At 40.6% G+C, this 23565-nt stretch overlaps 1 protein-coding gene across 4 annotated transcripts in view; it reads right to left on the minus strand.

Moving 5' to 3' along the window:
- The window catches only part of tmcc3 (transmembrane and coiled-coil domain family 3), a 42439-nt gene extending 19195 nt beyond the window's left edge, over positions 1-23244 (minus strand). For 3 of the 4 annotated variants that reach the window (XR_003691689.1, XM_028571098.1, XM_028571097.1), the window contains exon 1: positions 23132-23244. Coding sequence is in view for 3 of the 4 variants with exons in the window: in XM_028571098.1 (XP_028426899.1) it covers positions 23132-23176 (45 nt within the window). In the remaining variant the exon portion in view is untranslated. Of the gene's footprint in view, positions 1-9324; positions 9591-23131 lie in introns of those variants that run through there. The other variant, XM_028571099.1, reaches the window with a different exon arrangement.
- Between the last annotated feature and the right edge of the window lie 321 nt (positions 23245-23565).

The raw sequence follows: 23565 nt of genomic DNA on the forward strand, positions 1-23565 counted from the left end.
GGACATTCAGTTCTTCCTTAGAAGATATAACAGCAATATCAGTCAAAATAATCGCAATTAGATATTTTCCTACTATCGTGCAGCGCTATTACGTAACATACTTAACTAAAGTAACTTAAATTCCTTAACAAACGTACATTTTTTAAACACGCCCCATTATTATTTTCTAAACCTCACCAAGTAGTTTGGTTTCAATTCACAACTTTGACTACATGTTTAAAACAGCAAACCATTTCACTTCGTGTGCTGGTCGCTAGAAAACATGTTTTCCTCGAAACGTTATTTCGTGTATTCGTTATAAAGTAATTTTCTAGGAGACAAGGTTGCTTTTAGAGAACATTTTTTTAGCAGCAGAAATAAAAGAGCAACAATCTTCTGTGATGTACAGTGGGAGGTGATTCAGTTTGCTGCGTTGCTCTGGTGACTACAGCAGAGAGAAACTAGGTAATACAACGAATCAATTAATCACACTCCAGCGAAAAAGAGAGAGGTCTGAATGGATATTGAGTTAAAAATCAATGAACAGCTGGCAATCCATTTTCGATGTGGGGAGCTCCAGCATCAGAGGCAACACACGTAGGCCTATATAAAGCTTTTAAACTGAGCACCACGTGTAATACACAAGCTAAAGGACGGGACAAGATCTCTACACAATCTGAACCACGTGTATGTTTGTATATGACCTGCTTTACACACCCACATGCAAAAAAAAATAAAAAAAATAAAAAAAGTTGTAATCCCTCCTCTTCTGTTGTAATCTCAGATTTTAATCTGCTGCTCTTCAGAGCAAAGATTACCCAGCAGCCCTCGCTCCTATTCTAAAATGCTCGGGGAGAAAAGTAAGAAAGAAAGCGATGTCTGAGGTTGTAATCTTGAGAAAAAGACAGAAATAGTAACCAAGATTTAAAAATGGCTATGAAAGTGATGGAGATAGAGTGACAGAAGAAGAAAGGAGAAAGAGAGTGGAGGTCAGTGTTAGAACCCTCCAGGTGGACCAGAATCAGATTAGAGTTTTAAAAGACAAAGCCGCAAGGTCAGAGTTTATACTGGGGCCCATTTTAAATCACAACAGTAGCCTAGTTTGACCAACCACTGACCAAACTGATATATTGTCAACTTAATATATACATTTTATATCCCACACTGAGGTATTATTCATACAGTAATTAATAAATAAATAAATAAACTCCAGCATCTAACAGCACATGTACTGGCCTCATTACATTATTTTCTCCATTATTATGTCTAAGAATTTCAAAAAGAGTATAACATTTCCATCACAAGTTCCCAAAACGCAAGGTGGCATCTTTAAATTGCGTCTTCAACATTCAGTTCACTATCAAATAAGATTTCAGCAAATTCTCACATTTGAGAAGCTGGACCCTGTGTTTCGCATTTTTGCTTGAAAAATAACTCGCCGATTACATTTCTGTCGATCAACTAATCGATTAATTAAATAATCGGTTTATCTTAGCAGCAGCTCTAAAAACAAACATATCCTAAACAAAACATACATCTGCATGTATTTACTCATTCATATTACATTGTGTGCCTGATTCAGTCAATTAATAAATAAAGTGTATGAGGATTTTTGAACTATTATAAGTTAGTTTTATTCTCCTATTCAAAGATTCGGGAACATATTCAGAAAATACAAAAACAATTGTATTAAAAATGTAAAAAAAACACACACACAAACACAGATGCATAATTGAGTGTATGTGTGGGTGAGTAACAGTACAGCAGTTCATCTAGTACTGCAACTAAGCTGAAAACATTTGCCCTTGGTTGACTCAGTAACAGTCTGGAGGATACCAAATGTAACGCAGGAAAGAGTTCAGCTCCATTCAGCAGCTATCGAGAAAGGCTCCATTTAGACACCTGATTCATAACACCACAGTGCTCTGCTGTTGCAACAAACTCACTGACACAATAACGTACTTACTAGAGCCGATTACACTGTAATGTTGGCATGAGCACAAGCCAAAGCTATTGTGATCGTAACTTTAAAATGTGTCCACGCAGTCTGGATGGCCGTGCATCCTTCTGTCAACATACAAACATACACGCAAAACAAAAAACACTCCCTGGGAATTACATAACGGGGACTGTCAGGTGTGTGTGTGTGTGTGTGTGTGTGTGTGTGTGTGTGTGTGTGTGTGTGTGTGTGTGTTGCATTTACTCTTTATTATTCATTTTATGATACAGACTTTATTTACACTAGAGCTGTCAATTCATTGACAAAAGAATTTAAATAAAATAAAAATATTTCAAAATGAATCCTTTTTTTAACCAATAATGCCAAATCAAAAGGTGAATAATTGTTGGTTTTCTTTGTTTTCTATGATGGTTAATTGAATTTCAAAAGGGTGTGAAGTCATCACTTTTAGTTCTGGGAAACTTGATATTTCTCACTTTTTTCTGCCGGGAAGGGCACGATTGATCGATTGATTAATTAGTCCAATTAATAATAAAACCCATAGTTGTAGCCCTTAATTAACCAGTAGACCTACTATGTCTGTAGCCTACATCCACGACGTTCCACTTCTGGGATTGTTCAGGTGCCGCCGGGAATTCCGCCAGATGTCCATTTTCCTTCCGTTTTCTTTTTGTGTTGGCATTTAAAACTCCGGTCGAATAATGAGGACTATGGTTAACTGCTACTCAGATCTCTGCAGCGTAAATCCAGACAGCTAGCTAGACTATCTGTCCAATCAGAGTTTTCTGTTGCACAGACACATAAATAATTCCTTCCCGAAGCTTTTTTGCAGAGGCGCCTTTGCGACGATTGTGATTGGTTTAAAGAAATGCCAATAAACCGGAGCACGTTTTTCTCCCATCCTGGAATGCTGTGGACCAGGGATCTCCAAAAGGGGGTCCTCAGACTCACTGCAGGGGGGCCTCCAAATTATTGTTAATTTTTGAAAGTTTTTTCAAAAGTTAAAAAGTCTTAACATGATTCCTACATATTACTAGCAAATATAAATCCACACTGATGATAGGCTTACTGGCCAGTAAGTAATGTAGTCACTAAGGTAGCCATCCACAGATACAGTTCATCCCAAAGGAGTGACTGTTCCACGTGTGTTTAACATTAAAACATGATTTATAAAATCATACCAACAAGTAGTAGGTTATTTGAATAGCTTAGTATTCTATGCAAAAAAAAAAAAAAGGTATTTATAAATGCTTTAGGCTGCTCTAAAGGTTATTGTAGGACCAGATTAATATGCAACTTCATTTTATACAATATATGTAGTAGGGGGTCCCTGATCCGTCTCTCTTTCAGTTAAGGGGTCCTTGGCTTAAAAAACGTTGAAGACCCCTGCTGTGGACTATTCATTCATGCATGTCCCTGCATCTGCATTTTTTTTAATATTTCAATTACAAGCTCTTCTGCTGAGTTTGAGCAATTTCAAAACTAAATGCTAAATGGGTCGAACCAAATTAGGCAGCTATCTTAACACATCTACTCACAGAGTGTAATAATGGGCAATGAATCAGCGTTATACAATATGACTAGGGTCATAAACAGGCTGTGTGTGTGTGTGTGTGTGTGTGTGTGTGTGCGTGTGTGTGTGTGTGTGTGTGTTTAGCCCAACACATGATCTCTTTGATGGGCAGAGTATTTTTGTGTTGGTTAATCCACACCGTGTTACTCACACACCCGGCATCACTGCTGGTGTGTGTCGATTCGCTGTCAGCTTAGCCCACACAATCCCTAATCCAAAAGCACACGGACAGAGATAAAACCGTGTACCTCGATAATTTACATTTCACAGATTGTACTCCGTCCTCCTGTCACACTCACATCACTTCCCTCATTTTATGAAGAATCATTTATTCCGATATATACGACACAGATTCCACCGGTTGCCCTGACAACAGACGCCACTGAGAAGTGCTGGGCTCGCACCTCACTGAAATGACTAATGAAGCGAGTCGAAGACCATCAGTCAGCTCCCATTCAACAACATTCACTCCTCCCATTTTGTTCGCTCTCAATGGCCAAACAAAGACCACGGCTCAGCTCATCACTGTGATTTGTGGTCCTGGTGTTTGTGTTTGTGTGTGTGTGTGTGTGTGTGTGTGTGTGTGTGTGTGTGTGTGTGTGTGTGTGTGTGTGTGTGTGTGTGTGTGTGTGTGTGTGTGTGTGTGTGTGTGTGTGTGTGTACTGCCCATAAAACTATGGGCCTATGTTCTAATGTTCCAAGAATGAACAAGAATGTGTAATTTTACATCTCAAATCTTAGGTCTTAAAATGAGCCTGAACAGGTCAAAGAAATTATAGTTTGGCGTGCAGCTGTTTGCCATTGCTATGGGGACTTACGATTAACCCCAGGCTAGAAACCAGTCATAGTCAGTGAGGGATGAATGAATTGATCATCACAACAGTTGCTTTATTGCGTTATTTTTAATGAATTCAGCAAAAAAATAACAGCACTGGAAAGAATAACTACAAGACAAAACTGTACCTGAAACTACAAAGAGCATTTAAATGAAAGAATCCTATCAATATATTACACACTATCCTAGAAACAAAACCATCCATTCACGTGTACCATAAAGTGGGAAAATCATGCACAGCCAGATTATTTGCTTTTTCCCGGGTTTCTAATGCTCCAACACCGAGGCATGGTGAAGACCGTCTCCCCTGGATGATCTGCCTCATCCAAACTAACCTGACTTGACTGGTGGCAGACAAATTCTCTTTAAGAAATTAACAAAAAATCCTGTTACGTCTTTGCCAAGAAAGTCGAATTAGACCTTGGGCAGAAGAACAAGAATCTTAGAAAAACACCCTGCTGCCCAGAGGGAATACTGTCAAAAGCTCAGAGAAGGACACACCCCCCCCCCCCCCCACCCCCACATCCTCTTTCCTCTAGATCAAAAACACAGGCACACAAAATTCCAGCTTGCAGAGGTCTAAATCTTCCTCTTTGAAACTGATCTAACGATAGCATAGAAAAGGCTACTTGATGCATTAATTATACACTGCCACCCCCACACACACTGTTTAGGCTTATGTACACACACACACACACACACTAGACCTTTAAGCACCATCCATATTGATATTTCAATAAATCAAGACCACTACAGTCATTCCATAAATAAACAAATCAATTTCCTCTTTACATTACAGAAGAGGTCAGCTCAGCGTGACTCCAGTATCAGTTTGACAGTTCACACACACACACACACACACACACACACACGTCCTCCAGAAGAGCACAACCCTCTGAACTGAAGAGACAAAATTATTTCTCCTTGCTGTATAAGCCGGCCTCCAACTAGAAATGATAATTATGATTTATTTTTTAAGACAGATAGCCTACCGTTTTAAACTGGTCATTAACATTTAACACACAGGCAGCCAAACGAGTCCCAGTTCAGCCACCGGAGAGAGTTAGTAGCCATGATCTTGCGTGCATTATCGTGGACACAGGCAGCCATCACATCACAGACTGATCTCATGAAGTGACGTATGTACTGTATGACATGCCAATTCATATGCCATTATTGGCGTGTTATCAAGATGCGTTTATCAACGCCGTTTGGCCTCCATTGACTTAAATTACCTTGCGATTGTGTGTGAACTGACGCCGTAGAGAGTAGTATGAAAGGGCGAAAATCCGCATAGGGAGGCTGGTCGGGGTGGAGGATGGGTCAAACACAGGATTTTCACCCAGGAAAGTGGGGATCGTGACCCGGGTGTGGCGTTTCCTTTCCACGTTTGTTGTTTTCCTAAACCCAACCGGTTCTTCTTTTCCTTAACCCAACACGCGTGTCACTTTTCCTAAACCCAACCGTAGCCTTGCGATAACACGCCACTTGGCTTAAGAAAGCGGGCGTGTATGTTAATGCAAAGTCATCATATCACGTTGCCCATCATTACATCAACATGGGCTGTCAGAACTAATACACGCATTCTCACAACCGTTGGACATTTTATAGACAAAACGATAAATTAAGAAAATAGTCTGGGCGCCCGAATAGCTCAGTTGGTAGAGCAGGCGCCCATATATATATATATATATATATATATATATATATATATATATATATATATATATATATATATATATATATATATATATATATATATATATATATATATATATATATATATATATATATATATTTACTCCTCGACGCAGCAGGCCCAGGTTTGACTCCGACCTGGGGCCCTTTGCTGCATGTCATTCCCCCACCCTCTCTCCCCTTTCATGTCTTCAGATGTCCTGTTAAAATAAAGGCCGAAAATGCCCTGAAAAAAATAATCTTAAAAAAGAAATATAATAGCCTGCAGATTAATTGATGATGAAAATAATCTTTGGTTGCAGCCAATCAACAAGATCAAATGTTGTGTCCCAATTTGAAGACAGCTGAGAACTCTGGTTACCAAGATATAATGAAATGAAACTAGTGAAGAGAAAGAGGGAGGTAGTTACAGTGGAAACCAAACTTTAGTCGACATATACTGCTCTCTCTAGTCCCTCCAAATCCTCCTCCCTTACAGCCACCATCTGGAAAATGTGCTTAAGGACATTGACTAACGCTAAATCCTTCCACAACCACTACCACTCAGGTTCCCTTTGGCAAGGCTCTTCATCATGCACCAACATGCTCTGCTCGGCAGGAAGCTATGTTTGCACTGGGCAGCTCCCCGGTCGCTGGAAAGATGCTCAGTCGACACTTCCATAAGAATCATCTGAGGGTTGTCAAATAAAGGTTAACAACTGAAGACAGGATGATCTGCCTCCAGTCCTTGAACAGCTCATAAAAGGTGTCATGTGCTGAAAAATGCCTGTGTACCTGGGTGTACTAATGGCTAACAGACAGCAGGACTATGTACCACAGAGACATGGTTGACTAATTGCAAGTGTCAGCAGGCAACAAAAAATTCCCATCTCTCTCTAAAAGGATTGTGGCAACCTGAGTGGCTCTTTAACAATTACATTCAAATGAAGTCAAACTGAATGAGAAAATGGGGATTTTAAAGCAAATGACCTTTAAATTGAGGTTCACTTGTGAATTGCATGGCAACACAAAAGTAAGTGCACCTCATCTCCATTTAGACCTCCTCCTCTTTTGAAAGCTGTCACATAAATCTTAGCCTATCAGTGTGTTTTGTACAGAACTACACAAAGAAGCCCCCCAGCCCCTCCCTCCCGTAACTGGGTCAAAGAAGAATATTTGTTTCTGTTATAACACGTCATGTTATTCAACCTATGGGAGGAATAACATTGCGACACATAGGGCTGGGTTAAAAAAAATAATCAATTTTTATAATTCAAATCGATCTTCATTTGAATGATCCGATATCGATTCATGGAATCCAGAGATGGATGTTTTAAGAGGCTCCATTTTAAAGCTGGACTGAAGACACTGGCATCAAATTAAACTAGATGATCTAAGGAATCCATGTCATGCTAAATAACGCTCCAAAGTTAGGCGAAATCTTTGCGAGGGAAAATCTGCCGTGGCCATTGTCACAGATGTATGGCTTTAGGTATACCGTTTGTGCACTGAAGAAAGTGCTTGGATCATTTGTTCTGTCTCTATGTAACTGCTTTGGGGTTAATTCTTAACATGAACATTAATATGTTTAATAATGCACCAGGTTAGAGGGTTCCTTGTACAATGTACAGCATAAGTTCTGAGGATCTTTTATATCATGCAAAATTGGTATAGTAACTGAAATATCCCTAATCGAATCGACAGTGAATCGAAAATCCAATCGGGACCTTGTGAATTGGAATCGAATCAGGAAAAAGTGACACAAGCATGTCACCATAGCATGTGTTGCATCTAGGGCTGGACAATATATCGATATTATATCGATATCGTGATATGAGACTAGATATTGTCTTAGATTTTGGATATCGTAAAATCTTTATATATTAAGTATGGTCTTTTCCTGGCAGGCTGCATTACAGTAAAGTGATGTCATTTTCTGAACTTAGACTGTTCTAGCTGTTCTGTTATTTGCCTTTACACACTTTGTCATTAAAACAACATTTCTGATGATTATTTATCAAAAACCTCATTGTGTAAATAATATTTTGTTGAAAGCACCAATTGCCAATCCTACAATATCGTCGCAATATCAACATCAAGGTATTTGGTCAAGAATATCGTGACATTTAATTTTCTCCATGTCGCCCCCAGCCTAGTTGCATCCATGCAACACATAACAGGAAGGCACATGCTGTGTTCTCCTTCAAACAAGGAGCTCTGTGATACAACAGGAACTTGGACACACCTTGAGAAAACAGCAACCCCTTTATTTCCATATCCACTCAATTTTACTGGATATAATGACAGGAAAATGATTTGAATCTTCACCTGATATTAATACATCAACACCTGCAGACAGACGGGATAAACCTGCTCCCCCACTTGGCTTTGCCCGTGGGTGCATGTATTGCTTTGCAAACAGTTTACATGATGTCTAGATGACAAAGAAAAAGGTTTACATCATAAAAAGGTCGCCTTGGAACAGTGTCAGGATGACTTAAAACATTATGACAAGTTCACGGTCTGGCCTGCAGATGATCTTTAGGAAGCAACAAACTCCATTATAAAATCTATCAATTTAATGATGCCTCACATACATGTATGAGTGCATAATCAAACATGCAGTAGTAGAACATGATCAAAGCGCTTCCATACGCTTCTCCGTAGCGCATGCCGCAGTGCATTTTTCGTAGCACACAACTGTGTGAATAAGTAGATAGTATGAGACCGATATTAAGAATGGAAAATGTAGGCTATCAGCGAAAATACAGTGAATGGTGTATCGGATCTGTGCCGAAATGCAGAAAGGCTGCTACAGATTCACACGGAGTGTGTAAATGTGTTGCGCTGTAGCCTATATGCACAAAGAATGATTTAGGATTTTGTAAACGACACGTCTGTGTCCTCGCAGAAGAAAACACAACGTGTCGGGACTAGTCGGCAGAGAGCGGTGTGTCAGCTGAGGGTGCACAAAATACTGCTGGGAAAAGAGCAGGCTTTCCAACTCCACTTCTTCTCTCATCACAGAAACTCGACAGTTGGCTAGTTTTAAAGACGTAACGTTACATTCATCAGAATAACTTGTCAACTCTTTGACTGTGTATTATAGACAGTTCCAACCTAATTAACATAATATTTGCATTTTATCGACGTGGCTAGAAAAATGACACAACGTAAACTTAATGTATGGGATGGGATAAGTCGCTTGTTTTTAAGAATAAATGAGCCCCTTGAGCAATGTTATCGAGGCTAGTTAGCACAGGTTAGCCAACTTCGTAATAGTAGAAAACGCATATTTACCATATTACCACCGCTGGTGAAACAGTATTCCTAACGTGACTCCTGATAAACTTTTCCCCACGGCAGCACAGCAAGCTCCAGTCCGGACATAATCTCTGGGACTCAAACTGGATCTCCCGTTTTCTTGTCCTCGAGTGTTAAGTTGACCGTTAACGTCGTCGGTGCAACACATGCCATTACGGCTCCCAGTCGCTGCCACCGCTGCTGGAAAACCGAGCGAAGACGGTGACGGTACGATTCGTTCCCCAGCCAGCCCACAGCGGTGATCCTTCTAACCCAGCGAGCCAGGGAAACACAATGTGCGATTACGCCCCGCCCATCGCTTTACACAGAGGGAGGGGCTGCGGGGGATATCAAATACACCACCACATGAATTAATTCATAACGACAAAATAGATTTGCTCCAAATTTAAGTAGCCTAGTTGTTTTACTCAAATATAAACCATGTATTTGTACTATGTAAGTCAAAGTATACATCAAGTTCTCAGTGGTGGAAAAAGTAGCCTATGGTCTGGCTACAGCCCTTATCTGGGATAGGAGGAAAAACCTTAATCTCTTAATACATCCATGGGAAGTGGTCCCCTAATACTGTATCTGAAGTCTCTTTCCCAAAATTACAGCCACCAGAGCCAGTCCCACAATGAGCTTTCCTTAGTAAACTATGTGCCATTTCTGTGTCTGTAGCTATTGAGGAGGAGAGAGGGGGGGGGCAAGGTGGAGGGTGGGGGTGTGGCCTTGACCAACTGCTACTTTTCAAAGCCATGATGTCTCTCTCTCATGGGTGGGCCAAATTCTCTGGGCGGGCAAAGCAGAGAAAGGGGAGGTAACCTTGCTCCTTATGACCTCATAAGGAGAAGATTCCAGATCGGCCCATCTGAGCTTTCATTTTCTCAAAGGCAGAGCAGGATACCCAGGGCTCGGTTTACACATATCGCCATTTCTAGCCACTGGGGGACCATAGGCAGGCTTACCTTCCCTTTCTCTGCTTTGCCCGCCCAGAGAATTTGGCCCACCCATGAGAGAGAGAGAGAGACATCATGGCTTTCAAACGAGCAAAGTGGCAGTTGGTCAAGGCCACACCTCCACCCTCCACCTTGCCCCCCCTCTCTCCTCCTCAATAACTACAGACACAGAAATGGCACATACTAAGGAAAGCTCATTGTGGGACTGACTCTAGTGGCTGTAATTCTACACCAAGGCTGAATTTCGGGAAATACTTCAGATACAGTATTAGGGGACCACTAAGGTCTATATAAAAGAGACTTCAGATACAGTATTAGGGGACCACTAAGGTCTATATAAAAGAGACTTCAGATACAGTATTAGGGGACCACTAAGGTCTATATAAAAGCATCCGAAGAGCACCATGTCATGGGACCTTTAAAATACATTAGCCAAAGAGGGACGTACCTCCGCCTTTCACGCTTTTAAACTCAGTGGCACCGTGACGAATGCCAGGGAGGGGGAGAAGATAACGGAGTCGCCAAGGAAGTTAAAAAGAGAATTAAAATGACAATAAATAATAATATTGGAGTGGCTTTTCCAAGATGGAAAGAGATCATAAGGAGCAATGATTTTAAAAAGGGACACTGAAGTTGCCTGCTTTCTTCTCGGCAGGTAATTCTGCCTATTTATGTAAATTCAAAGTTTTATAGTTGCTTGGCTAACTATAGCATGGTTGTGCATAACGCTAGAACGACGTCTAGCATACTTTTCCTCGTGTCAATGATGAAAAAGGATTGTCTACCTTGTAATATAAACATAATCATATGTGTTGTGATTTCCCTGGCAGACAACTCACGTAATGGAGCTGTAACACAGACTAGCTACAGCTATAAAAGTAATATTCAGTTGGTTGTCATATACAATTTCACTGCTAAGTGGGAGAAATTCTTACACAATGTAGCTTTAAACAAATTACAACCGTACTGGGGATGTGAGGCTTTATCCCAGGAATGGGCATCCATTGAGCCAGACTACTTTACAAGTAAAAGTACATTATTATAAGCAAAATGTGCTTAAAGTATCAAAAGTACTCATTGTAATAATACAGTTGTATAATTGTTGTATTATTATTATTATTATTATTATTATTATTATTGACGACACATGTGTAAACCCAATTGAGATTAATTAATTAATTAAAACAACTTCCAAGACTATTTAATTTAATCAACAGAATATGCATAATATGGCTGGTCAAATGTTAATCTGATATAGTAACTATAATTGTGGGATACATGTAGTGGAGGGAAAAGTAGAGTATTTGCCTTCCTTTGAAATGTACTGAAGCAGTAGTACAAAATACAAAATAGAAAAAAATTGAAGAATTCAAGTAAAATACAAGGACTTCAAGAGTAAATGTATTTTGTTGCATTCCACCACTGTAGGTAGAGTCAAACAAGACGTTAGGTGATCCTTAATGCATCAGGTGGTTCTTTGTCAACAATGATCATTTCCTGGTTTATTTTTAGCCTGATAGTAATAATAACTTTATTTACAGACTCAAGGTCCAAATATAAAAGTACACACAACATACCACAGACAGAAGGGTACACCCAAACACAAAAAACATACAGACACACTGTCCATCACATAGTACACAGAGGGAACATACAAAACATACATACCTACATACATACATACATACATACACAGACACAAAGATAGTTATACACAATACTTAGAACATATGCAAATGCGTATGCCAGTGTTTCCAGAGTTTGGAAGTAAATCTGGTATCACTAAGTGCAGGATTAGTTAAGGCAGTTAAAATTGTATTCTTTGACTCTGTTAATCGGCACCTAAATTTGTACATAAAATTCCTCAGCACAGCATGGAAGGTGGAAACATAGTGTTTCTGAACTTTTATATTCACCCCCAGTAATCATCAGCTCTTCTCTTTACTACTTTCCCTATCATTTACAGGCAGACTTTTTAAAAAGCTCACGTTTACAGCTGATTTAAACACATAGTTACCTTGACAATTAGCTCAAATAGATAAACATGACACCGGCCAAGTGAAAGGATAGATGAATTACCCCACAAAGGTCTGGGGAACGAGTCATGAATTATTTAAAGGCACAGCAGGCCCTACTGATAAAGAAACCAATTAGAATGGTTAGTGGCCCTGTCATTGGATATGGGCCTGCTAATAGTTTACTGTCCGGGCTCACATTAAGTATTCATTTACATAATATTAGTCGACTCTTGCACCTGCCATCTCAGAAAACACTGACATACATATAGAGTTTGTCCCTGTCTTAATCACTTTCTCCTCTCTCATGCACACGTCGACCTGAAGCCCACTTTAGGACTGTGAGTGAGTGAGTCAGCCATTTTTTAATCATTGTGACAAGTGTGTCTGCTGACAAGTTGGACACTTTGAGGCCAGGTAATTCAGCCTGCAGGGCAGAGAACAGCACCTGGCACCGGGGCTGCTTGCAGGGCAAGAGATTCAATCATATAATTTCTGTAAATGTGTGTGTGCATAATTTAGAAAGTCATTAGATAGCTCTCAGATAGATCCACAACAAATGATTCTGCTATGATCAGTCCTAATAACCTAATACACTTCCAGTCCATTCCCCCCCCGGGGAATGGATTTATTATATCCATGCTTATGCGTGTGTGAACTAGAGGTAGCATGCAGAGTTAAATGTGACATTTAATTAGGTCCAGATTGGTGCTGTCTTTGTACTTTAGCATTGATTTGATTCAGAGGAGGCATCGATCGTGGGCTCACAGAAAACAACTTTAGCCTTATGTAATGCCATTAAGAGCTGGTCTCTAATGGGTATTTCAGCATAGCATGGCACTTGTAGGGATGTAAAACAGCAACAAACTCTACCTGCTTAGACTTGTTGCAAGAAAATAACAACAACACACACACACAAACACACATTCTCCGAAATGCACGCAGTTGCGATTCTTCATCTAAATGTCACCATATTTGACTTTTGTAAAGTGCAGTAGAGTTTAAAATCCAATTACCTGGCACAAAGAGAGATGCTGCACGGCATTTTTTTTATCTGCAGTGTATATTAATCTAAAAATTCATGGTTACAAGATGATGTAAAACCCTTGTGTGTGTGTCAAGGATTTGAAGCATTTGCGCGTATACATAAAATTCACTCCGTTAATGCCGAGATGCTATTGTTCCCGTCCACCCCCAGCGATCTTTGTTTTCTTTATGGACTTCCTGCAGCGCTTCCTGTCTCCATCTCAGCCATGACATCAGCCTGACCTCCGTAACACCAGAGGCTTTCCAGAACACTACTACTGGTACAGCGGCGTTTAGGTGGGGCTCTGGATTGTTTTGGACAGGGACGAGGATCACGGCGTTCTGGCGAGGCTCTGTCATGTTTGAGGGAGTTTGGAACATCATGGAGGGATTCTGTTGCTGTGGGATTTGGGAATCTTCCAGGAGGGAACTGGAACATTCTGTAGAGGTTCTGCAATGTTTGAGTTAGGGGTGTTACCCGTGTGGTTCAGGATGTCCTGGTGGGATTCTCGAATGTGTAAGGGACATCAGATATGACTCTTTTGGGGTGTTTTTACAGTGTGTTCCACTGCCAAGTAGACCAAAGAAAAGAAGGCAGCTTTAAAATCATGTCACACAACTCATTTCATTATTACTTCTCTGCGCGTATAACTGACTTCAGTGCAACTACAGTAACCAAAAAAATAGAAACACCTGTATGATGAAATGCAATTCAACGCTTTAACCTTGCATTACTTAACCCCCAATTTCCACTGACTGCAGAACGGCTGCGTTCCGACCATAGACAGTATATAATGGACCAATAGACCCCGTTGCTCTGGACGGAGACCAGTGAAGGCTATTAGAAGCACTTTTCCGGTGATGGCCAGCTTTACTGCGCAGCCTCCAACTGAGAGAATGTGACGTGAGCAACGTGTCTGAAAGTTGTAAGTCTTCTGGTAGCTGTGTCAAGAGAAATCTCAATCATTCCCAATCTTACAGATACGGAGACTGTAGGTGGATGTAAGGAGATAACATGGGCACAGGCTAATAATTGATCACTAACATGCTAGTTAACATTAGTAATTAAACCTAAACATCTCATGTAAGTCGAAACTGCCTGCGAGCTTCTCCTGTACTATACGGTAATTCCTCTACTATGCGACAGTAAGTCACTTGGTTATGACCCAATCGTTAGCCTATTTTTACAAAAACGTCTGCTACGGAGCCATAACGTGAGGTACAAGGTAATGGAGCCTTTTATACATTGTCGTGTTTCTTTGGAACTACACAACGGACAAATAGAGTCTTTAAACGCTTCAGATGTGAAGTTATTCGCAGTCAAGTGACGTAAAAAAAAAATGGCGGTCAGCGGAATGCTAACAGGAGGTGATGGCCAGTTAGCAACAAAATGGCGCCATGATGGCTCGAGTTCTGAAGCGAAGCTTACCCCCTTGGTTCCGACTCCGTCCCAGCTCCAGTGACAGGAAGTCGAGCACAGAAACAAAATAAAACATCCGGTTAATTTTCAAAATAAAATACACCGTGCTCACGGCGGCTCATATTTCCCTGCACTACACCTTGAAAACACAGCACAGAGTTGTTTCCCCTCTAGTCCTCTGGAGTGTGTTCTATTCTACCTGAATTCGGGAGATCTCGTGGGTCCTCGTGACTTCAGCTGTCGGTCATGGCCGCAGCCGTTCCGCAACAAATCCGGACCTGGTGGGTGTTGAAAGACGGCGGAGCACAGAGCCGAAACGCAGCGGAGCCGATCCGCAGCCGTACCACAGTTGGTGGAAATGAGTAGAGACTTTAATTTAATAGAGACTTCTACATTAGTTGTTTGAGTGTTGGCTCCATTTTATTTCTAGGGTTGGCTCAGTTCTATGATATATTTTGAGGCTATACTTGTTTTGTTGTTGTATTGGACTGCATTATGTTCCACCTAATTTACACATATGGAGAATAAATGCCAGTAAAACTGACGCCAACGCTAATATCAGTTCCCGTACGTCACTGACAGTAAAACTGACTTCTTCCAATACGTGTGAGAAAAGAAACTGACGGACGGAGAGAGAAAGTGAGACAAGAAGCTGAGAGCTAATTGACAAACAACTGTGCTATTTCGGCCTGGTTCTTGCTGTATCTCGGAGTCAGACAGGAAGAGAAACTCTCCAGAGCAGACTGCGTTCAGATGTCTTTCTGTGAGAAGAAACGTCTCATTGCTTCCTCATTTCTTTTGTGCCTTGTAAGATAGCACTGCTACTCAGACAGTCGGAGACAGACGCTCGGTACACACACACACGCACAGATTTTATGGATGTGACACAGACTGTCAAATCACCTGATGTTATGGAGATGAGATTACACCAAGAGGAGACCATGTTTGCGTTCATTTTTATCCATTACATAGACCTATGTGTATGAGAAATAAATGATATAACCTTTGAGCGCTGGGAAAAAGCGTGGACATTATGTGGAGAAAATTACATTAAGATCTTGAATAATTCACAGTTTTACTCTCGCCTAACGTATGGCTAATATATCACAGTCGCAGAGACCCCTAATGTGTTTATAATTCTGCTATTGTCAGTTGGAAATGTGTCTACATCCAGATGAGCACAGAGGCGAAAAGCTGCAACCCACTGCTGTGTGCATCTGTAGGTAAAACTCATTTTTGTATCTCTAGTGTCATGCAGGACAAAGACAGAATCAATTGAACAGGGAGACGCTTACACATACACATGCACATCCTTTGGGCTCAGTAATTGGAGCAGTGAGGTTATGATGTATTTTTGGATTGCATAACCCTCACAGACAGAAGCCCCGTCCAAAAAAACATCCCTTCTTTCATTACTCCAACTTGTTATCTTTGTGTGTAACATGTCCTCAAATTACACTCTCATTTTATTAAAGCTGTCAACCTCCTGCTCACTTTTTTTATTATGCCATTTCAGTGCCAGCAATTACATTTTCTTTCACGATGTGTCTCCTTCCCTGCCTGTTTCTCGCCTCTTGGCTTTTATCTCTCCCACAGTCTTCCCTTCCTTTCTTGCACCAATTGCTTGCAGCTTTTTGACTTTACAACGCCTTGCTTTAATCTAACCGAGCGCATCAACTGTGTCACCTTGAAAAGCTAAAATGTATTTAATCCCTCCGGATCTCTGCCAAAAAAAGATGGATTTGTTAGCTAGTTTTAACTACATAAATGTCCTTTTCGCCATGTGCCATTGATACCGATAAGCCCCATTTGACTCAGTAGTGGACGAGTAATGATCCTTACTCGCACATAAACATGTTGCAACAGAGAAGGGGTAAAGGGCACGAGGGATTGCTGATGCTGTGGCTACCGTTTGGCAATGGGGACAGTGACTAATCCGCCTGAGCATCCACATACATTATGTCACCAGGCAAAAGAAATCCACAGAGAGGACTCAGTCTGACACACTCCAGCGGCAGGGTCAGCCATGATACAAAGCCTGTTTGAAATGTAGACTTAAAGTGCTCATATTATGCTTATCTTCAGGTTCATAATTGTATTTAGAGGTTGTACCAGAATAGGTTTACATGGTTTCATTTTCAAAAAACACTATATTTTTGTTGTACTGCACATTGCTGCAGCTCCTCTTTTCACCCTGTGTGTTGAGCTCTCTGTTTTAGCTACAGAGTGAGGCATATCTCTTCTGTACCATCTTTGTTGGGAGTCGCACATGCGCAGTAGCTAGGTAAGCACTGCTAGCCAGTCAGCAACAGAGTATGAGGGCGTGCCATGCTAGCAGCTAGGCTAGCATTATAACGTGTGTTACAAAGTGACGAACATTCGTCTCTGAAGTAAAGGATGGACTACAATAGAGCTGTTTGGAGCAGTTTGTGAACAGTGTTTTCTGTTGGAGATGGTAAGTCCCTTTGGAGTAGACTTTGGGCTTTACAATAAATGAAGGGGGAAAAGCCAAAAAGCATAATATGACCACATTAAGTCCTTCCCAAGTAGTTACAGCTAGTGAGTTTTTAACTAGTGATTTACTGACTCAGGTTGCATTACTAAAACTTACACCTGCAATATTTTTTGCCCACTTAGGGGCAGCAGAAACAAGCTGTGAACACGACAGTCAGATTATTATCACCCTTTAGGTTGAACTTGTTAGCAAACAGTTGCTTATTTACACATTACATTACATGTCATTTAGCTGACGCTGTTATCCAAAGTGACTTCATTATTCATATTATTCGTTATTCAACCTGCTTTCAACCCTGAAGGTACAAACTCCGGACAGCAAGAAGTTAGTGCAAGAACATTAGCTTTAAATAAGCCAAACTACAAAGAGCCACATTAAAAGTGCAACTGTAAGTGCTTTTTTTTTCTTTTTTTTCCAAGGTGCAGTCGGAAGAGATGTGTTTTTAGTCCCAATGTCAATGGGGAGCTCATTCCACCATTTAGGAGCCAGGAAAGCAAACACATGCAGCAGATAGAACTTTAGCATTCATTTGGAGTCATGTTCCTGGCCATAGGAAGAATGTAAGCTCTCCTTTTAGCTCTGTTTCGAGTCCCCATCAGCTCCTCTGTAAAATGTCTGTCTCTTTAGCTGCTAAATGCGCCACTTTCTCTACCAGGCAGTCGCTAACTTTGTATGCCATTTGGTGCAAGGCTATAACTACGTAACATAAGTATGTTTTTATTTGTATATGGAGAAATATGTGTTTCAAAGTCAGTAGTATTCACTTTTTCACTACCTCTCCTCTCTTTGCTACCTCAAAAGCGACTCTCTCTTTCAAACAAACAAACAAACGCTGTTGCTCCCTCCTCCTCACGCTCTTCAAGCTCTTTTCAGCCTAAATAATAGCATTTCTTCAGGGAGGGCTAAGGTTCCCTGCTTTCCAGCCGTTTCTTTTGTCCCAGCATAGTAGGGGAACTAAATCAATTGGGGCACTTGAATAGGGATGCTGGGAATAAAAAAGGGTTGGCTTTTTTAAGGGACTCTGGCAGTAAATTTAAGATGACTGGAGTTCAGCAGCTCTGCGGCAGATATTTGCAGTACTATCGAGGTTAATGATAACGGCCACTATTTCATTGCATACAGTAGTTGAGTACAGTAAAGCATATTTTTGGGAATGAAACAGATGGTCTTCTGAATAGGCAGAACAGAGACTGGGGTTTGGTGGCCCAGAGGTGAAAGGAGCCCAGGTTATAAATCCCCCATGGTTTCCCCTCCCTTAGTCTCGCATTGCCAGGTCCATCTCGACAGCACTGCGGAGTACCCCTCCCTTAAAAACTACTACAAACATGTACTATACCTGCAGAAAAAAAAGGAAATTATGCAATTATGCCAAAAACACACTCCAAAAAGTGCTTATTAGATACATCAACCGTTAGTAGATATGATCCAGGTCCGTAGCTAAAAATTCCTCTGTATTGTTTGAGGGAATTTGGGGGGAGTTTACATTCTACAATTGAAAACTTAACACATGGTGGGTATTTTACAGGCTGATTGCAGTGTTGTTAGCCCCAATATACTTTAACTTGTTTACTTTTAGGCCAACAAAAAGAGACATTAATAAAGTAATACTCCAGTACTCAAGTACAATGGTGAGGTATTACTACTTTATACTTCTACTCTGTCAAAGGGGAACATTTTTTAGTTACTTTGCCGATTTAGAAAATTAATACAAAATATAATCAACAAAAACATTCTGGTGTATTATTATAGATACCCAGCAGTATATAACATATTTAAATGATCTCCATTGTAACCAGCTGTAACATCAAAGTGATGTAAACATGAATGCTTCAAAAATTATAATTATATAATATATAATATTCTGAAATGGGTCATTCCGCATAAAGAGTACTTCTACTTTCACTACTTTAGGTACATTTTGCTGTAAATACTTTTGTACTTTTACTCAAGTTAAAGGGGTTTTAATTGTCACAAAGTATTTCTGCACTGTTGTATTGGTACTTTTACCTCAGTAAGTACTTCTTCCACCACTGGGCATACCTGTTGTTGCCTGTTGCATGTTTTATCTTCTCTTTTGTTTACATCGTTAATGTATTCTAGTGACCCACACGCTGCAGCCACAGTGTAATGTGAGCCCAACTGTCTTCCAGAAGGTCTGCATGCTTTCACAAAGGACAGAGAGGCCTCTCTGAGTGGACGCGGGCACCAGAGGTCGTTTGAAATAAATATCTAAGGGGTCAAACGTTCAAAGCGTATGTGGGGAGGAGGCGTGGGGGCACCAGCCACGCTTTCATGTGTCATCGCTGCAACTCGTCCATGTCACTGCCCACACTGCACCACCGGCTTGTGACATTTCATTTCCCTTTGTCTTCTTCTGAGAGGTTTGAGATCTCTTTGGATAATTAATTTATTTTTCTAGTGTGAATGACAGCTGCTTTGATATGTAGGCGTAAAGAGAGAGAGAGAGTTAAGAGGGATGTGACATTAAAGCAAAGGTCAGAGAGAGAGATAAAAGGTTACAGTACAACATACATGTACAGAGGCTACATCTACTGTACGCTACTACGTTTAGGTTTAAAAACTTTTTTTTAAAAATCTTTTTGCTACATTTATGCCTAGCGTCCGCACTAGCCCGCCGTTTCCGAGGCCCCTAAGACAAAGACAGTCGGAAAAACTTCGGGGTTGCATTGTACTCTGGACAAGCACAAACGGAGACTTTGTAAACGTTGACGCGCGTCAGTCAGTCTGTCTTGTCGGTTGGATAGGCTTACACAAGCTGTGCCAGAACAACAAATTCGCTATATCAACAAATTCCGCCTAATAATGACAAATGCCAGTTCAGCTCATTTGCATAAAAATCAAACTGGTTTAAACTCGTAAACCAGAGCGGCTGAACTGGAAATTGACCCAACTCTCGTACACAACATGAGAGTGCTATCAATCTTCTCATCTAACTCCAGAGGGAACATTTGCTGCGTCTGTCATTATTAGTGAGTGTGTATAGTTTAGATGTAATAAGAAGGCAAAATATTAGCAGCATCTCTCAGTATAAAGAAATGTAAGTAGACAGCAGAACAAACAACAGCCTCCGAAATGACTATACAGTTTAATCAAATCCTCTCTGAAAGTGTTTCAACCAACATAAAAACCTTTATGAAGGATTTATTGTAGTGCTGCTGTTGTATCAGAGCTCATAAACTGCCAACTGGAGTGAACATAAAGTCTAGACAGTATGAAATTAAAAACAGAGAGAATATGTCTTTTTTTTTTTTTTTGCTGACTTGACTGAGAAAACCGATGACAATAGAGAAAAAACCAAACCTCTGTTTACAGTACGGTCTGTTTTTCCTCCTGGTAGCTAGAGGCTACTGACACAGACAAGGTTATATGTTAATAAGGCTGCATACACAAGCACACACACGCACACACACACCCACACACTTCTGTCTAACTTTGATTTAACAAGACAAGTCAACTATGAATACATATTAACATATCTGGTGTAACGTTATCCACAAACATGGAAAGAAAATATGCTTTTTTTTCTTTAATACTTATATCACAAAATAAATGATAATCACAACAATTCTATGTGGGCAGAGAAAGCTGCATGCAGCACAATGCAGAGGTGAAGTTGTTTATGTTGCAGAAAAGTTGGGAATTCTACACATGACAGCATTAGTTAATAATAAATCATGAACAATTGTTCAGTTTTTGCCACAGAGTTGTGCTGATTTTAGACTTCACTTCAGAGATGCAAAGGGGGAAGGAGATTTATGAGAAATGCAGGTCTATTGAAAGCACTGGGGAAGTACAATTTGCTAGAACAGAAGTGTGATGTCTCACTCTGTAGCTAAAACAGAGAGCTCAACACACAGGATGAAAAGAGGAGCTGCAGCAATGTGCAGTACAACAAAAATATGTTTTTTTTTTTAAATGTAACCTATTGTAAACCCATGTAAACCTATTTTGATATAACCTCTAAATACAATTATGAACCTGAAAATGAGCATAATATGAACACTTTAACATAACATAAACTAAATCCCACTTAAAATTTTGGTTTCAGGGTAGCCATTATGGACAAAAAACATTATATCATTAGATATACTTATTAAAGCACATTTTCATAAAAGTATTGAACAAATACAAATTTTGACCTGATAATGGCACTAGTGGAAAAGTCAAAGTCAGCAGGATTCATCCTCTGGGGAACATGAATGTCTGTACGAGATTTCATGACAATCCATACAGTAGTTGTTGAGAGATTTCAGGCCAAATAGAGCCCTCCTTAGTGCTTTGCGACATTGCCACAATGGCCTAATACTCTTTGCGACATTGCCACAATGGCCTAATACTCAGAGAGGTGATGAGGGATAGCTACCATGTCATTTTATATATTATCATATCCCCTACCCCTGTTTCAATCCTATCTTTAAACGAAGTGGTGAGAACCTGCAAAATGTCTTTCCGCTGCATCATTTCTTTCCTGAGAGCTTGTAAGGATAAAAGCACAACAACAGAAACAGCTGCTCAATGAGCCATATTAGCAAGATAAATGTGTTGTTGACACGTTACACTGTGATGTCCTCTATTATGGTATAAACACAAACAGCTTAACAAGAGAGAACAGGACGGCAATGAAAGCAGAGCTTTGACCGAGGTCTTTGGGTACTGAGTGTCTGAGACACTGTGATGGTTACCATGGTAAACGGATGGAAGTTACCAGAGTAAACAGTTGGAGGGCATTTCTAAGGCTATACTGTACACAGGGGATTTGACAACATATTAGGGGTGCAGTAGCTTTGCAGGACTTTTCTGCAGAGGTGAGAACTTGAAGAGGGTGGAAACAAACTGGGGAGCCATACAAAAAAGCAACGTCCTGCTGCATCTACCTTCTACTACTGTATTTCCTTGTTTGTGAACTGGCGAAGGCAGTTGGCTTGACAGGAAGAGCCCCATTATACTGGAACGGTTACATAACATTTTTATGGCATTTTGTTGTGCATAAACTGGCAGACTGAGGCACAAAATGCATGCACGCACAAAAACACACAGCGTCAGGGCAGCCCAAAGCACAGCGAACATGTAGGGATTGGCTCAGGGATGCCTCTCTTTTTTAAGCCACAAAGGGCAACAACCAGACATTTTGACAGAGCAGCTGGGATTGTGATAGACAGATAAAGACAGGAGGAAGACAAACGTGACCGCTCGAGCACCTCAAAGCCAAGACGGAGAAACTTCAGGGATAAGCGAGAAAGAGAGAGAAAATAAAAAACAAGCTCTGCAATTTAAGAGGTGCTTGCATGATATATGGCTTGCTATACACATTCCTCAGATGTTACTCGAGCAGCAAAGGCCAATCACATGATTCACACACAGACACAAACGTGGTGAAACTTGCCTGACTCAACCTTCAACTGTTAAAAAAACAACTTCCATGATCATCTCTGGTCGCAAAACACAAAATAACTCATTTAGCTACATGGCTGTAATGAACAAAACCAAATAACATCAATGTCCTTCTTTATAGTCCTGCCTTTAAAATCTATTATCTAATCAGAGCAAGCTATACCAAGAACAGAAAGCCTGGGAAGCTATACCAATGTAGAATCTTGGTATGTAACAGAGACCATTTCAGTGGTAAACAAAAAAGGTTTTCTATCTCACAGCTTCTCATGAGTCATAAGGGCAATAATGCACTTCTGATCACATGTGACTCTGTAACTGACTTCATTTGACCCTACTGTATATAACCAGCAAGAGAAGTGATTCACTTATATCACTAATCTATCTATACTATCCATCACATCGAACAAACAAGAAAGTAAAAGTCAAATAGTTTAGTCGTAACAAGTGCAAACACTACCTCTGTCAGATAGATGAGCGGAATAGCGCTGTAGTTCTTCCTCATGCCTCCTCTTCCTCACAGCCTGAGGTCAAAGTGCATGCCACAGCAGCTTCAGAAGACCCCTGCACATCTGAGAGTCTGTCTCTTTGAAGTTGTAGTCCTCTGAGGGAGGAGGAGCAGTATGTGTGTGTGTGCCTGTCTGGTCACGTGTGTGCAACCCTCTTATTGTGAAATATTTTGCTTCCTGTGTAGGCAGCTATCAGGCTCAAACCAGCGGCTCCCTGTGCACCTAAAATCTCACCCTGCACTACGTTGCCTCGTCCTGGGGTGCGCTCCCAAGCTGTCCTGTTTTGTGCCGTTCTCACACACTTGGGAAAAGACCACCTTAAAAGGAATGAAGCAGCCCGAGCCAAAATTTTTTTGATCTTTATCAGTCACCCTCCACTGGCCCG

This window comes from Perca flavescens, chromosome 23, assembly GCF_004354835.1.
Source record: "Perca flavescens isolate YP-PL-M2 chromosome 23, PFLA_1.0, whole genome shotgun sequence".
NCBI classification, from domain to species: domain Eukaryota; kingdom Metazoa; phylum Chordata; class Actinopteri; order Perciformes; family Percidae; genus Perca; species Perca flavescens.